The sequence below is a fragment of the Limulus polyphemus genome, unplaced genomic scaffold (assembly GCF_000517525.1).
Source record: "Limulus polyphemus unplaced genomic scaffold, Limulus_polyphemus-2.1.2 Scaffold2852, whole genome shotgun sequence".
Taxonomy (NCBI): Eukaryota; Metazoa; Arthropoda; class Merostomata; order Xiphosura; family Limulidae; genus Limulus; species Limulus polyphemus.
In genome coordinates, this window is record NW_013668462.1 from 54,953 (window position 1) to 71,331 (window position 16,379).

Below are 16,379 nucleotides of genomic sequence, written 5' to 3' on the forward strand. Positions count from 1 at the left end.
TTCAATTCTATCTAAATATTTTTAGCTAGTACTAGTGCAATAACGCGTCAGACTGTGTTTTCTATGCTATTGTATCGTGAATCGAACTGTTATCTTTTTCATGGAAATTTTCTACATACTAAACAGTTCAGTATCAAAACTGAAACAAGCCGATTTCAACATTAAATAAAATAATAGGCTTGCTGTATCTTCAAACAATGCTTCACTGTCCAATAGTCACAGTTAACTTCATACTTTGAAATCATAACATGCTAATTAATTCTTTTACTTCAATCAGAGCTTGATTAGCAGTTGTGTTTCTAGTGAATATCGTGTTTGTTATACAACACTCGTGAATGCAACAAAATTAAAACTATTCCCTTTAGATTTACTATAACCTTATTTACATTCGGTGCTGACTGAGAACTCTAACCTCACTAGCTATACATGGAGGTGTTATAGACATGGACTCTGGGGAGCACTCCATAGATGGTTCCAGAAAACTCACAACTCAAGTAAATAATGGACATTCTTTACAGAGCATTGGAAGACTGCTTCAATGCAGAAAAGTCGTAAAATCTATTCCATACATTTTGTCACATGGTAACACCTTTCTTGCAGTTTGTTTAAGTTACCACCTTTAACCTTGTCATGATAGATACTCTCATGTGTTTACACATTATTTCGGTTGGTAGAGTCCCTCTATGAAACTTATCGACAAGAATGTCTTACAATGGTTGGAGACGGCTTCAATGGGTAATGAAGAAAAACTTTAATACACTTACATTCTGCTGTGACCATTGACAGGTAGGCTTTCTCATATAATCAGCACAGATCATTCTTGTAGGTATCCAAGCTCTCACAGGATTCCTCCTTCGTGTCTTGAACTCATTGTATTAGACTGCTTGGTTTTTCCATCAGTTCAAAGTGTCAGCATGGCTCGACAGTGACCGTGTTCCAGTCCCGAAACTGTGTTTGATGTCATCAAGGGCTAGCACATCAAAACTCAGAATCAGTCATTACAAAGCCGATTCCATTTCAGTCAGTCAAGTGCCAGAAATCCTTGATTAATTCATATATTTCCTCTGCAATTACCTTAAATGTCAGAGGTAGGATATGCTTTGTCTCCATCACAAATTCCCATGATCCTGTGTAAGCCTCCCGACCTAGAACTTTCAAATTGTGTCAGAATGAGTCATCGTGACTCGTAAGGATACAGCAAGGTGGGCTGGTGCAAAAAATCCATGCATTCAGATGAGTGCTAGATCCTGCTCTCAAGTCACAAAAAAGCATGGTATCATGCTAAATGATTTATGACTTCAAGCTCCTTCATACAACAATGGTTGCCCTAGCAGTAGGACATCCAGCTCATAAAAGTTCAAAGCTGTCCTACAGCTCACCACCTTAACCTATTTGTACTGGTCCTTCCCCTGCTGGCTAAACAGCTCCCGTTGATGATCACTATCCACCAACAGCTTCCTGGTCTCTCCTGATCAATCACTAGAGGTACTTACTAGAGTCAGGAATCCACTTTGACCAGCAATAACATGCAAATTTTGTTGAGATTGCTCCATTCAGTCTTAGACCCACCATACTTTACACCACCATCCTGTTCTTCAGCCAACTGTCTCTCTCACATGCTGAGGTCAACACTCAGAGAAAGATTGACCTCGCCGTCCTTCACAGATGCTTATCACGTGGAATTTGTGAAGTCTGTCACCATGGCTATCAGATTGAACACGATAGACGAAGTACTTTCAATGACAACATAGGATTTGGGAAATCGTTCGCATAAACTATTTTTATCCTTCAGTATTACCACATATAACTTATCTAACCTTATGAGGTCACGCCAGACTATGTAATGAAATGTTATAAAAGTAGTTAAGTAAGTTTCAAGATTTTTAAGTTGTAGCAATAAGTCTCTTAATTACCTTTCAGATTTATTTTATATATATATATTCATGTTTAATTTATTTTACAATAAAGTATTCAGTAGCACAAATTCACTACCTCTTCGATTGATGAATATGTTTATGTGGATATCAATATCTTGTCTTGTAGAAACCATATGTATGAAACTATACAGCTGTCTGATTGAATGTAATTGTATATGGTGTTGTGTCATATAGTTCAGGAAGTTTTATGTGTGTGGAGCAATTCCTATACAGAATCCAGTAAGTATTATAAATTCATAGAGCAGGGTTTTATTTCCCTGGGCTATGTGTTAAAATGTTAATGCACTAATTCTAATATAGTCTGAAAACTATTAAACACATCCATTTTTTGTCCACTAGGTATTATTGTTCAACTTCAAGACATAGATGATGTGACGTAAAACAAACTTGATAACTCATTTTTCACTTCTTTTCAAGACCCGTGATGAATGAATTAAGTCTATTGGTATTTCAAATGACACTGTTATACATTTACAAACATGTCGTTGAAAAATAAAAATTATCGGCACGGTATCATTTTCAACATATTTTGCTTCGACGTTGCTCAACTTATTATATGCATTCCTTTTTTGACACTATATTATAGTCCCTAATCCTGACACCTGTATAACGCGCCCTTTTCTCACTTGTCACTTTTATGAAACAGTGAACTGATGCCGCTTGTACAGTGTCTCCCTCTCCATATACATTTATCTATACGTTATAAAATGGCGCCATCTGCTACAGAGACCAGATGAATTATGTGAAACTGCTATCACAGCGCATCATTTAAAACAATAATTAGATTGCAAATACGTTTATATATATATATATATATCCGAGGAGAGCGATATTGTAGAAGTAGGATAACTGAATACAAACAACTAATATGAAACAATCCTAGAGATGATAAACATTCACATGATGAACATAACACTATTGATGTGCTAAACAAATAATAATTTTGCTAGGTTTTATTAAGTAAAATTGTGGATAATCCTTCCTTAAAACATTTGAAATAATTGGCGAGTAAGAAAAGTTATTATTAAAAAGTTGGCTAAAAACAACTCAAATCCAGTCTTTCACTGTCATGTAATGTTCTGCGAAGCTGTTTAATGAGCTATAAATCTAGCATTCCTTCTAATTGTAAGCTTACATCAGAAGTGTATGTTAGATCTTTAATGTTAAACGTTGTGTTTACACAAGGTTTTGGGTGAGCCACATGAAAACATCGATATGATTACTGCTTTAAGATTCGCAGATAAAGTCGACCGATAAATCATGCCTGCAGTGAACACATTATTTCCATTGCCAGAATACCCATAACTCATTTAATCCAAAAATAACTCAATTCGTAGTGATGCAGGTAACGTTTTTTTGCTGACGCTATTGAACATTATGTGATGAAACCTCTTGTCAAGTCTCCTAATCTTGAATGGGTCGCCACTGTATGGTAAAGTTTATGCAAGTCGAGTGAACACAAATACGGATACACGTGTTAGTTCAACACCCAGTCATCTAAAGATATGTACCAGTGAAAACTTTACTTAGATGATGTGACGTATATATAGGTCTAAAGAATAACGATAAATACGGTTTTAGTAGCACACACCGAGAACTGTAAATTTTATTTTGATCCCTTACAAACACTATAGTTTTTCCAAAAAGATTTTATTACACATTTATCTTGGTTAACCCCATTTTATTACACATAACACACACAAAACAAACGTTACTCAAGATCACCAACAATTCCCCAATATGTTTTTAATAATAAATGTAGAAACGTATCAAGAAAGAATACGTAATTCATAAACAGTGTAAACATATACCTGCCGCTGTTTTAATAGACGCTATCATTTTGTTTGGTAGTGCTTTGTTTGTTTGATGTTAAGCACAAAGCTACACAATGGGCTAGCTGTGCTCTGCCCAACACGGGTATCGAAACCCGGTTACTAGCGTTGTAAGTCCGCAGACATACCACTGGGGGGCGTTTGGTAGTGCAATAGCTGAGAAAAAAAAACCCTGAAAATATCACACTATTTGCCACCGTAGTTTTTAATTAAATGAAGTGGTTGTTTATCAGTTGTAATAAAAAGACGTTTCAGATGAAAAAATAAAAAAATTGGTTCTAAAAACACCAAAAGTGTTGTTGCTTCAACAGAAACTACAAATAATGCTAATGACGATGATGGTCTTTAATTTCATTTCTAAGCGACATTTACATTTTTCCTGGTGTTCACTTACATTGCTGGTACTGAAATTGATATAATAAACATAGTTTATTGCATATAATCTGTTGAGGAGACTTCCCGTGGGTCAGTTGTAATTTTACAAATTTACGAAGTTAAAATCAGGTAGCCCATGCGTAGCTTAGCGTTAAACAAACAGCTAACCAATAGAATGTTAAGGAATACAAAAAAAAACAACATCAAAATATATAATTCATAATTCCAAAACAAAAAGTAAATATTTTCCGCTTCTAAGACGACAGGTCATTATATTAAAATTTCAGGCTGGGTTTAAACTAACTAGACAAAATGTTTTCTGTCACTTCTTAAGACCAGCTCATTAATAAGGACATATTTAATGTTTCGTATTTTGAAGTGAACGACAATCCTGAAAGAAGAGTATTACTACGATATACTGATATTAAGCAGATGGTAAAAATATATTGTTCTGTTGGTTAATGAGAAATATAGTTTCAATTTTTCGTCACGGTATGGAGGTGATAGATAGCTCATATTCATCATTATTTTTACTGACGACTTTAAACACCTTTTTTAGATAAGGTGCTCAAAATTTGTTTTGTTTTTCAGTTGACGAGTCTACAATAAAAGTGTTTTTAGTTATAGCTTAGAATGAGCGCGGCCAAATGCAGCTGACGTTCAGTGGCTCCCCCTCCCAGAAAAATCGCTTTCCGTACTTTGGGATCGTGAATGCATTTTAAGAGTGTGACTTTCAAACCCCAGGAGTTGTGCCGACCTTCCCATTATCATTCAAAAATAGAGGCGATTAGCATGTCGTTGTTATATTTAAAGTTCAATGGCTTCACTTTATTTAGTTCGAATTTAAGGTAAAGTATTTCATTAAAAATAATCCCGGTTACAAATAAACTGAATAGCTCATATACTAATTGGAAGTTTTAGTTGATAATTGTTTATATTCCGTGAACCGATTCTGTGTACAAAAAACAAGCCGAAAAGCAAAACATTAGCAATAGGAAAAATACTAAAAACTGGCAGGCCAAATCAGTTAGTGAATAATAAGAATTAAATATTTCTATGTGATAAACTCAGTTATTTGACCAAAAAAAAATTACTTCCATTTTCTTTCACTTATTCCCCCTTTTTTGTAAAACTTTAAAAAGAAATAAAGGAGAAAGAACCACAATTATTCAAGTAAATCTGAGTATCTGACAAAAATTATAATTGAATTCAATATAACAAGTACACTTAAAATCCAGACTTAGTTTTTACAAAATAATTTACACAACCGATATTTTTATAATACTATAAATTCGAAAGTATCTCTATCCACGACTATCGTTAACGCATAATTTCTAATGCTACCTTATTAACAGGTGGTAGCCATCAGACGACCAATGCTACATCATTAACAGGTGGTAGCCATCAGACACCAATGCTACCTAATTAACAGGTGGTAGCCATCAGACGACCAATGCTACCTAATTAACAGGTGGTAGCCATCAGACGACCAATGCTACCTTATTAACAGGTGGTAGCCATCAGACGACCAATGCTACCTTATTAACAGGTGGTAGACATCAGACGAACCAAATAATTATGTTACTTCATAATTGCTGGTGTTCTTAAAACATTATGAAAATAATTCGTATTTTAGGGAAGGAGCAAGTACGAGAACGTAGGGAAAGAAATCTTTCGACGGCTTTGTCCAGACGGCCCTGCAGCCATGATAAGATGTTAACGTTTATTACAACTCGCATTAGAAATTACGTGTTATTAATACCTTTTGGCAGTTGCATTTATTGTTGTTCTTAGGTTTTGCACTAATTGGTATTTTTCTACTTTTATTATCCTTAAAATGATTACACACATCAGTACTTTTTAATATGTCAACTTTAATTCATATGTTGTATGGTTGACTATATCGTTTGTAATTGGTTTTCGTTTCTCTTCTTGAGAATCTGTTAAGTTCTTGGTATCACGAGTCTTTAAAGAATACCGTCAAAATACATTAAGTACCGAAACTTAAATCACAAGGGAATCCCACGTAAAGCAGCCTACCTAACCTTGAATACAGCATAAGCTCAGCACTACAGATTACATGGTTGACGAAGAACAGTTCACTGAAAATATGATACTTGTGTCAAAACATCTGTTTAGTTCAGTTACCATAACACTCGTGTCAACACATCAGTTTATATATTCGTTAAGTTCACACAATATGGCATTCCTTTCAGTACATCCGTTCAATTCTGAAAATATGACATCCATTCGGTTCAGACAATATGACACTATTTTCAACACATCCGTTCAGTTCAAACAATATTACAAGCGTTCAACTGAGTCAATATGATACTCGTTTCAACACATCCGTTGAGTTCTGAAAATAAGACACTTCTGTCAACACATCCGTTCAGTTCTGATAATATGACACTAGTTTCAACACATCCGTTCAACACTATCTTCCTCGTGACTGTGAAAGTTGATTCGTCCCTGTTTGAAAAAAAAATAAAATAAAAAAATTAGAATCTCTAATGTGACTTTGTACTCTCCAGCAATGGTATAACTATTAATTGATACGTAATGTCTAAATCTTAAATACTTTTTCGATATTTTATGAAACGGTAGTACTTTGGCTTGTTGGAAAGTGGTTAAACATAAAATAGTAAGAGTATTTGATTATACTACGTCATCAGTTCCTGAACCATCATAGCATTTCCCTTCAAGTGACTTAAAAGGTTTAAAGTCCAACCCTTCAGATAAGTAAGGGTAAGCATAATTGATATTACACAGTATTATACAGGAGATGTTCTGGTAACAATGTAAGTTTTTACATACGCTTTATTTTTCTATTTTGTATGCACACAACATGTGAACAATGTGTCACGTAAGTTCCATATGTTAAATTTTGGAATCTTTCAGTCATATAGGCATTGTATGATTTAATTATGATTTATAATATAATATTTATTTTAGTGTTCATACATATAACAATAAATGTGAGGTCATTCCAACGAAGAGTAAACGAGAAATAGGATAACCAAGTTTGAAAGAAATTATATACAAAGTATTATAATAAAGTTATAAGTAACTATCAGAACAAATATCAACTAAAACCAGCAGAAAAAAAAAGAGGCTATATCAGTTAAATTCTGTATTTGTTACAGTGTTCGAATTTTTTCTGTACCGAAAGCTAATTTAAATCTGTTTAACTCTAGGCTCTCTCTAAAATATATAGAGTTCGTTGAAATCACGCTCTCTGTATAATTTTTGTTTAATTTATAAAATTTACGTGCTTGAAGAGAGCGAAATGTAGGATTACTGTGGAAGATAACCATGTAAGTTTATACGTAATTTTACATTTACAGTTTCCTCAACATAAATCTCATGACATATCACACAGTTAAATGCATACAAAAAAATTTCGGAATTACAATTATGTCGGGTATTAACACGACAAATTATTTCACAAGTAGAATCACGAATACGTTTTCTTTAATCTAAGATCTTCGAAAGAAGTCACAAATACCATTCACATACCTTTTTTCACGGATCATAAAGGTAACCTTTACAGTAAATATTTTGTATAAAGTTTTAGGCTGTTTAATACACAAATTTACATTCTGTGTGTGTGGGTGGGTGGGGGGGGGGGGGTTGGTTCTTGATCAATGGGAAATAAGTCCTTTCTAAATAAATTATAAAACCCATGGTAATTACCCAGAACAATGGCATTTCTTTTAAACAATATCTTTACTCTTCTAATAATGTTGGTATATTCAAGATGGTTGTTGTAAATATCTGTATTCGAAAATGAAAGATGTTTGGCATACCATTCACTAGCTGAAAGGAATTATCCAGTTAAGTAAAACGTTCAAAATTACAAAACAATCACCCATAAAACGTTTTTAGAACAGTTTTGGAAACTTAGTAAACTCTCTTTTGAAATAATGTGGTAACAAATCAACCATTATATTTTACAAATAGCCCATACATGTGTTTCTCATGTAGGGGCTGCCTTACCTGCCCATAAGGTCGAACTAAACACTAAAATTGATGATACAATTATCAAAGACTAAAAGTAAACATATTAATCCCAAAAAGAGAACTGTGACATCATATGACCCCAGCTTATGATGTTCTATAATTAACTGTAGCATCAAATGATTCCAGCTTGTGATGTTTTATAATTAACTGTGGCATCAAATGATTCCAGCTTGTGATGTTCTATAATTAACTGTGGCATCAAATGATTCCAGCTTGTGATGTTCTATAATTAACTGTGGCATCAAATGATTCCAGCTTGTGATGTTCTATAATTAACTGTGGCATCAAATGATTCCAACTTGTGATGTTCTATAATTAACTGTGGCATCAAATGATTCCAACTTGTGATGTTCTATAATTAACTGTGGCATCAAATGATTCCAGCTTGTGATGTTCTATAATTAACTGTGGCATCAAATGATTCCAGCTTGTGATGTTCTATAATTAACTGTGGCATCAAATGATTCCAGCTTGTGATATTCTATAATTAACTGTGATATCATATGACCCCATCTTATGATGTTCTATAATTTTTAATAAGAAACATTTAATATCATATCACGAAAAACTGTTAAGGTGTCCATAACCTTATTGTTACACCCATAGTTAAGCCTCCCAATATTTTAGATAGTTGATCATTTAAATAAAAAGGTGCTCATGCCAATCTTTAGTGAATATTTCGTGGAAGGTCTCACATTTGTGATTTTGGTAAACAAAAGAAATACTACCAAAATTATATTTAACTTCTTTATTCATTAATTTTTCCTTAAACTTTCCGTAGTCTATCAGCTTTATATTTACCTTATCAGGTATCTTATTTGTATCTGATGTTTTGTTTTCATAAATGTCTTCCTAATCCAAATTTCCAAAAAAAAAAAAAACGTGTTTGTAATATGAATTATTCATAACAATAAAAACCAAGTCTTCATATCTTTTTATTTTCTTGCAGAAAAGTATCATCATTACATAATACTTATTGTAGTTCTTCTCTTGTGATGTTATCCTTAAATCATTTCTTTTATGGATAGAAGAATTCTCTACCTTTTCACATAAAATGTTAAATTCTTCATTTCTACCTCCTGGGCATCAAAACTAAATTTAAGTTTTTCCACAGATTCGACTCTGAATTAAACTCAGAAGCACATTCTCCGAGTCTTAATTAATTACATTTATTACCATAAATCTCCTTTATCAAATATATTTCACTCCGAATAAGTAATTTCATACTTAGATTTAAGATGTTATGATATTTAACTGATGCCCGCGTTATTGTTTTAAGAGATTCAGACTATTCTCCGGGTATTCTTCCTCTCTTTGCCAAAAAATGTATTTTCGGTAGTTTCTTCTTCTTGTGTGTCATTTGTTGTTGTTTTAATTCTAGAGCAAAGCTACAATGGATTATCTGCTGAAGCCTACAGCCAGGTTAGAGATCACAAGGTTCAAGCGAACACATCCCTAATTGAGACACAAGGCCTGCCAGCAGCACTCGCAGTATATATGGCTACTTTTATTTGAATAAGTGGATTAACTTTTATTCTAGAGCAAAGCTACAATGGACTATCTGCTGAAGCCAACAGCCAGGTTAGAGATCAAAAGGTTCAAGCGAAGCTAGAATAAAAGTTAATCCACTTATTCAAATAAAAGTAGCCATATATACTGCGAGTGCTGCTGGCAGGCCTTGTGTCTCAATTAGGGATGTAACAAAGCTACAATGGACTATCTGCTGAAGCCAACAGCCAGGTTAGAGACCACAAGGTTCAAGCGAACACATCCCTAATTGAGACACAAGGCCTGCTAGCAGCACTCGCAGTATATATATGGCTACTTTTATTTGAATAAGTGGATTAACTGTCACGGTTATGACTTCTACAAGGTCTATTTAGAATTGTGATAAGTTTTAAATATACAACTCTTATTTTTATTTCAAATTATGAAATAAAACATCAGTAACATGTTCTGTTGCGATGCGTGTTATTTAAAAGTATGTTGTCGTTATCATTTGTGCATCTCCACTAAATCATCTAACTTTTATTAAAAAATAATTTTAGAAGACACCTGGCAGTCTCAAAACGACTCAATTGAAAGCCATGAATTTTAAATTACATAATATAAAGCACAGGTGTGAATGTTTTGTTTTCGTATTTGACATTTGTTACAAAATCATACTTTTATTTTCAACCAACATAGAAGTCATTGATCCTCTGTTACGTCACCTTTGTGTTATTTAAACACATTCATTTTTAACACTAGCAGCATGATTCTCTCTACACGTAACTTCATTTTCACTTACTGTTGACATCACAAATATCAGTCGAATGAGTCTTGTTTTATTTAATTTTCCTAAAATTAGAAATAGTTACGACATATTTCGACTCTTGATTTATTTATCATTCGTATTTCGAGGTTTAAGTTACTAATATTTCAAGTGGGTGATCTTTAGATAGATATAATGTATGACACCATTTTACTGCAGATTTTGATGTTAAAAAAATCAACACAAGTTAGGAAAACAAGTTAGAAAACAATCTTAAAACTGGAGTGCTAGTTCAGTTAAGACAAGTGGCAGAATGTTTCACCATAGCAATTTTTTATTGCAATTAAAGAATATCTTTCGATAATCAAATATTATAGGCATGTTTTTTATTAAAATTTTACTGAGGAATGAGCATCGGCTCTGTATCTTACTATACTAATTAACTTGAATATTTACATGGTCAGGTAAAAATGTTGTAACAATCTCTTTTATACATTAATGCTAAGCCATATATAATACAATACGAAAAGGATAAACAATAGTATTTTAAAATCGTACTTGTAATCCGCCAAGGAGAAGAGACCGGTACTGATCACTTGAGGGCGACTCAGGGTGGTCCATTTCGGGACTAGGCGGTACACAAATGCTGTGATGAGGAGTTGTGGGGGTGGTCAGAGGACGAGATGTCGACATAATTGACGATGTTACGGCACTTAAGCTGGATCTTCTTCCTGTGATTGATAACGCCCTCTTACGAGACCTCCGTAATAATCCATCATTATCTTCATCCTGGATATGATTTTAAATCGGTGTGATAATTATCACGTGTGACATAACAGTTTTTAGTCTCCTCGATAAATCAACCAAAAGAAGAAATAATAGTTCTGACTTTTAATTAAACATTGTTCGTTAATCAGAAACAAAGAGTTACACTAAAACAAGTAAAGTTAAAACTAATAATACCGATGGCTGCATTGTTTTATTTATTACTAACATCGTTACCCAGCGTTGCCCGGGTTTTCGAAAAAATAACAACCCTACTCTCTCTGCTTCCCCGTTCCATATTTTCATAGGTAAAAAATATTTTGTGAATTTATGAAAAAAAAAACACACCTTAGATTTGCTTTTTGAAAATAAACTACTAACTTGTTTTAAATCAGGACTTCCTTATGGACGATGTATTTTTGTTTTTCTTTCACTGGCAAGGATAAATAGGCCCTTATGAAGAATACTTAGACTATCTTATACACCTATGAGTACCTGTTCTAGCGAACAGGATAATCCTAGCTCTATTCCCCCCATCCCCAGTCATTTCTCTTCAAATATTAAAATTTCAAACCTAAATAAGTATGTAATATTGTGTTCAATTTGTTTTAATGTAAATTTAATTAATTTTTATGAATGTGATACCATATTCACATTGATGTATGAAACATACTACAAACAAAATGCAATATTGTATTTTATAATGTATTAAAAAATAAAAATCCACTTCCAGGTATTGAACCACCAGGAGAAAAAAAAAAGTAGAATATAATACATTCGCCGACTTGACTTTAATCTCATATTACAATAAGTATTATAATATAAGCCTTATTCTTTTCACGCATTCAGTTTTATGGCAGACGGCATCATTTTATTTTATTGGCTAGGCCTACTGTTTGCTTTTTCACACATGACATTCTAATTCTGCATACATTTCTTTTGTGTGTGAGGTTAAATATATGATTTATTAGTAGATATACAACTCAATAGGCCTATGATGCTATATTCTAAATTATATGTTAACCCAAACTTACCAAAAAATGTTTGAAGGCTGCATAGAATTTATTCGTGTAATGTATATGTTAACTATAAAATTGTCGGTTCGGTAGCAGACGACGGACGCGTATATCAACGAAAAATTGTTGTTTTGCGCACTTTCACGTGAGAGAAGTGTGACCTGCGCAGTGAACGCGGAAACAAACAAGTAAACAAACAGAAATTTTGAGTTTTATATTTAGATGACACTTGATAAGAAATTATTCAGTAACTTAATTTTGAACATTCCTGTTCTCAGCCATATCATCAACCATGTTTATCAAATATAATTTTTAGGGTAACTTAAAGAACTTGCTTTCGTTTCAGACAAATTAGCAATATCTTAAAACACTTCATTTTTTAATACTTACCAGTAGTGAAACCAAAGCATTTCCTTTAAACAACAACGCAGCAGAATACATGATGTTTACGATTGCTCTTCCCTAAAGAACACACTTTATAAGGTTCAGCTAATTAGGCGAGAAAGAATTAATTCTGCTATATAAAACTAATGCAATTAAACCAAATGATCCAATGTTGTTTAAAACGCACCTCTGTCGATACTCGACCATCCGCTAAGGACTTTCGTCTCCGGAGCTCCATCAATAACTCGGAGAACTCCTCCTTTAGTTCTTCTACTCTCGTACTCAAAACAGCATGAGATGCTGTTAGCTGTCTGAATTCTGATGGGGAGCAGTCTGGGTTCGAGGCTTCTTCAATTCTAAGCGTGATCTCTCTAAGTTCGTCTTGTACATCGTGTAGTTTTTGTTCAATCTAGAGTAAAATGTTTGGACATTTATTTAAAAATACACAGAAGTGTTATTTTTAGGCATGTTTTGAATCACAGAATATGAACAGAACTTTCTGAAGTATATAATATGAAAATGATCAAGCCATTTCCTTAAAAAAAATTATATTTTATCATAAATTAAGCCGCTTCTTCAGGTAAACCTAATAAATATACTTGGCTCAAGATGGGCTTAATATTTAGCGAGACTTAAATAGTAAAGCTTCGGCATGGTGACCGTAACGTCATTCACATTAGATCCAACTAGGTGCCCCCCCCCCCCCCCCAGTCGCACAGCGGTATGTCTGCGGACTTACAACGCTTGAATCCGGGTTTCGATACCCGTGGTGGGCAGAGCACAGATAACCCATTATGTAACTTTGTGCTTAATTACAAACAAACAAACAAACATCCAACTAGGCAATCATAATTCAAATGGATCGTTTCTTATAAAATTGAACACCGCACTGCACGTTCTCCTGGCCAACTGACCTTTGTAAAGTAAGTACGTAGTTTTGGATATTTATATTTGAAAAAAAAATGTCTACAACTGTAAAATACCAGAGACTGAGAAAAATGAAGTTGAGGTCTATAGTGACAAACAAATGACAATATCGCTATAAAATCGACCAAGAACTATCTGAAAACACAAACTCAAGAGAGTGGTGTTAATAAATCAGAAAACCTGATGAATAACTCTGCTATTCTAATGGTTGTGCAATGGAGTTTCAATATAAATACATTTTATCAACAGCATCACAGTACGTGGTCACTACGATCTGAAACAGCGAAGTGCAGTTACATTTTTACATAAACCAGTTATTGTGGGTATGAGAAACTATATTGTTCTTCATGCTACTTAGACTAAAGATGGCAAACGACTTTGGTTCAGAAGTTTTTTAACCTTGCGGTCAAAAATGGGCCCATTGCGTTTCAGTTTCTCTGTAGTAAGCATTACGATATTCAAATTTGTACAAATGACTATTATACATATATTAACTCTTGATATTTCCACAAAACTTCCCTAGCTACATTGTTTTCAACCGCCAAGAAACTTGTTTTTATTTATATTTCCATTATTTTCATTGATATTTTAATCCCAAATATAATATATACACACACACACACACATATATATATGTATATATATATTTCAATTATGCAGTATGTGTAACCTGATATTTACAAGAACATTTACATATAACGCAGAACAACTGCTTTGAATCGCATTCTATATTTTCATTCAACTTTAATAATTTCATTACATTACTTACCTGCTGTAGAGGGGGCTTCAGTATCTCTTCTCTACGCCTCTCAGCGGTGAAACTACTGCGCCGCCTATGTTCTCCTGGTATACGTCGCTTGGACAAAAGTCGGGAGAGATGATTGATCTATAGTTAGGAAACAAGTACTGACTCGCAGATAATTTTATATCAAACACACATCATCTATACATAACGCTTTAATAATACTAAAACGACAGTTACCTTAACAGCTTTAGTTTTAAGTCAGAATTAAACAGTTCAAACTTGTTTCTTTCGAGATACCATAAGAACTTAATATGTGAAGACGTTTTTATTTAAATGTGTGTGAATATACAATTATAACACAAATTGGAATACTATTTAATTATTTCTACGCTTGACGAGCTAGGTCTTTTGTGACATTATATTTGTGTTGTAGAAATTATTGCGTGACAATAGCCTAAAGCATGAGGCCTGAAATACTTAGATCCATACGTCACCAAGTATTTGTTTGCTTGTGGCACAAAGCTAGAGAATGGGCTATCTATGTTGTGTTTACCACGGGCATCGAAACCCGGTTTCTAGCGTTATACGTCCGCAGACTTACCAATATGCCACCGGAGGGCCGTCACCAAGTAGTATGAATTTTTTTTTAAAATAAGCAACTGCAAGTTTCTTCCACAATATTTATATTTGTTTGAGGTGAAATGTACACTGTTAAAAATTGTTTAAAATCTGTTTCAAAAAGAAATAAGCACAGTACACAATTTGATTTTCTCACAATTATATAAAATATGTATTTTAAGGTTCAGTACATTTTGAAAAGATTATTCTGAATGATTAAGTTTGTTGCACTATAATATATATAACCAAGTTGCCATCATACTCAGTTGAAAGTCAATTAAACCGGTATCTTCACAGGGGAATCCCTCACATTAAAACTTTAAAGTCATTCTTACTTACGCATACGCCTTTGTCCCCAACTCCCACCAATAATAGGCTGTTAAAGCATTGTATCAAATATTTTCATATACGAATATCTTTGTGTTTTAATGCGTTTTACTGACAGAAGTAAACTGAATACGGAACATTCCCAATCATATATCACTATCTAAGTCAAGTTCCATGAATACTTTACCACCCCGAATAAAATAATCTCCCCTTTGTTAAAGTTCGTGTATTCTGAAATTTAACAACATAAAGTTAAACACTGTACCTGAGCACTGAACTCTTTCACGATCACTTTAGGATCTGGAATAACCATTTTATCAGCAGCTATAGCTAGGTTTATTGACCCTCCATAGGAAAATACGGAAATGGATACTGGAATTTCCGCGCTGGAAGTCATCCAGAACATGATTTTTTTTAACCGATGGGAACCCAAGACAACTGCATCGTCTGGTCCAGGAAGATTACTGTAAATTAAGGTGGCTTTCCTAAGTATAACTCGAAAAAACCAGCTAGCAAGAGCATGTGGAAGAAGATTAAACAGATAGTGTACAGCGCCATACATCACTACAGAGTCTGCTGAGGTTTTCAAATCTTCCATCAGGTGGCGCACCTCCCAAAGTCTAGGTATAGCGCCCTCTGTATTGGTCGGTAAACGAGTATTCACAATAGCATATCGGTTACCCATTTCAGGAACAGACTCCACCACTGAGGTTTCAAACCGTAAATCAATTGGAATATTCATCTGCAAAAAAATAAAAAAAAAGCCTTAAAACGTTGTACCTAATGTGGAATATAAAGAAGCAAACAATAACACTTGGATAATTAACGCTAAAGCATAACATAAAGTTACATTACGTTTCGGTGAATTTTTAGTTTTTTAAATGATTCGTGAGTTTTTAAATAATACTGCCATCTTCAGTGAGTGTCAGCTTTAGCCATTGTAGGGCTTAATGCAAGACATAGATTACGGAAGTATTTCGCAATACAAATACTGACAGATACTGTACAATAACGCGACGTAGTACGTTTGATAATGGATCAAATGCATGGATTTGGGGTTTTGCAAATTCATTTTTAAAAATCACTGATAAAACCTTCAATGAAACGTTACCCCAATAACCGTAAGTGCCAGTAGGCAGCAGTTTTACTTGTTTTACTCCAAGGACCGGTCTGCCT

General features: G+C 33.8%; 1 protein-coding gene across 1 annotated transcript in view; it reads right to left on the reverse strand.

The window, feature by feature from the left end:
• Positions 1-5,934: 5,934 nt before the first annotated feature.
• The window catches only part of LOC106468059, a 74,324-nt gene continuing 63,879 nt past the window's right edge, over positions 5,935-16,379 (reverse strand). The window contains exons 3-7 of the mRNA XM_022396369.1: positions 15,469-15,945; positions 14,283-14,399; positions 12,774-12,995; positions 10,980-11,210; positions 5,935-6,616 (exon numbers count right to left, since the gene is read on the reverse strand). Coding sequence (XP_022252077.1) covers positions 6,563-6,616; positions 10,980-11,210; positions 12,774-12,995; positions 14,283-14,399; positions 15,469-15,945 — 1,101 coding nt within the window. The 3' untranslated portion in view covers positions 5,935-6,562. The remainder of the gene's footprint in view (positions 6,617-10,979; positions 11,211-12,773; positions 12,996-14,282; positions 14,400-15,468; positions 15,946-16,379) is intronic.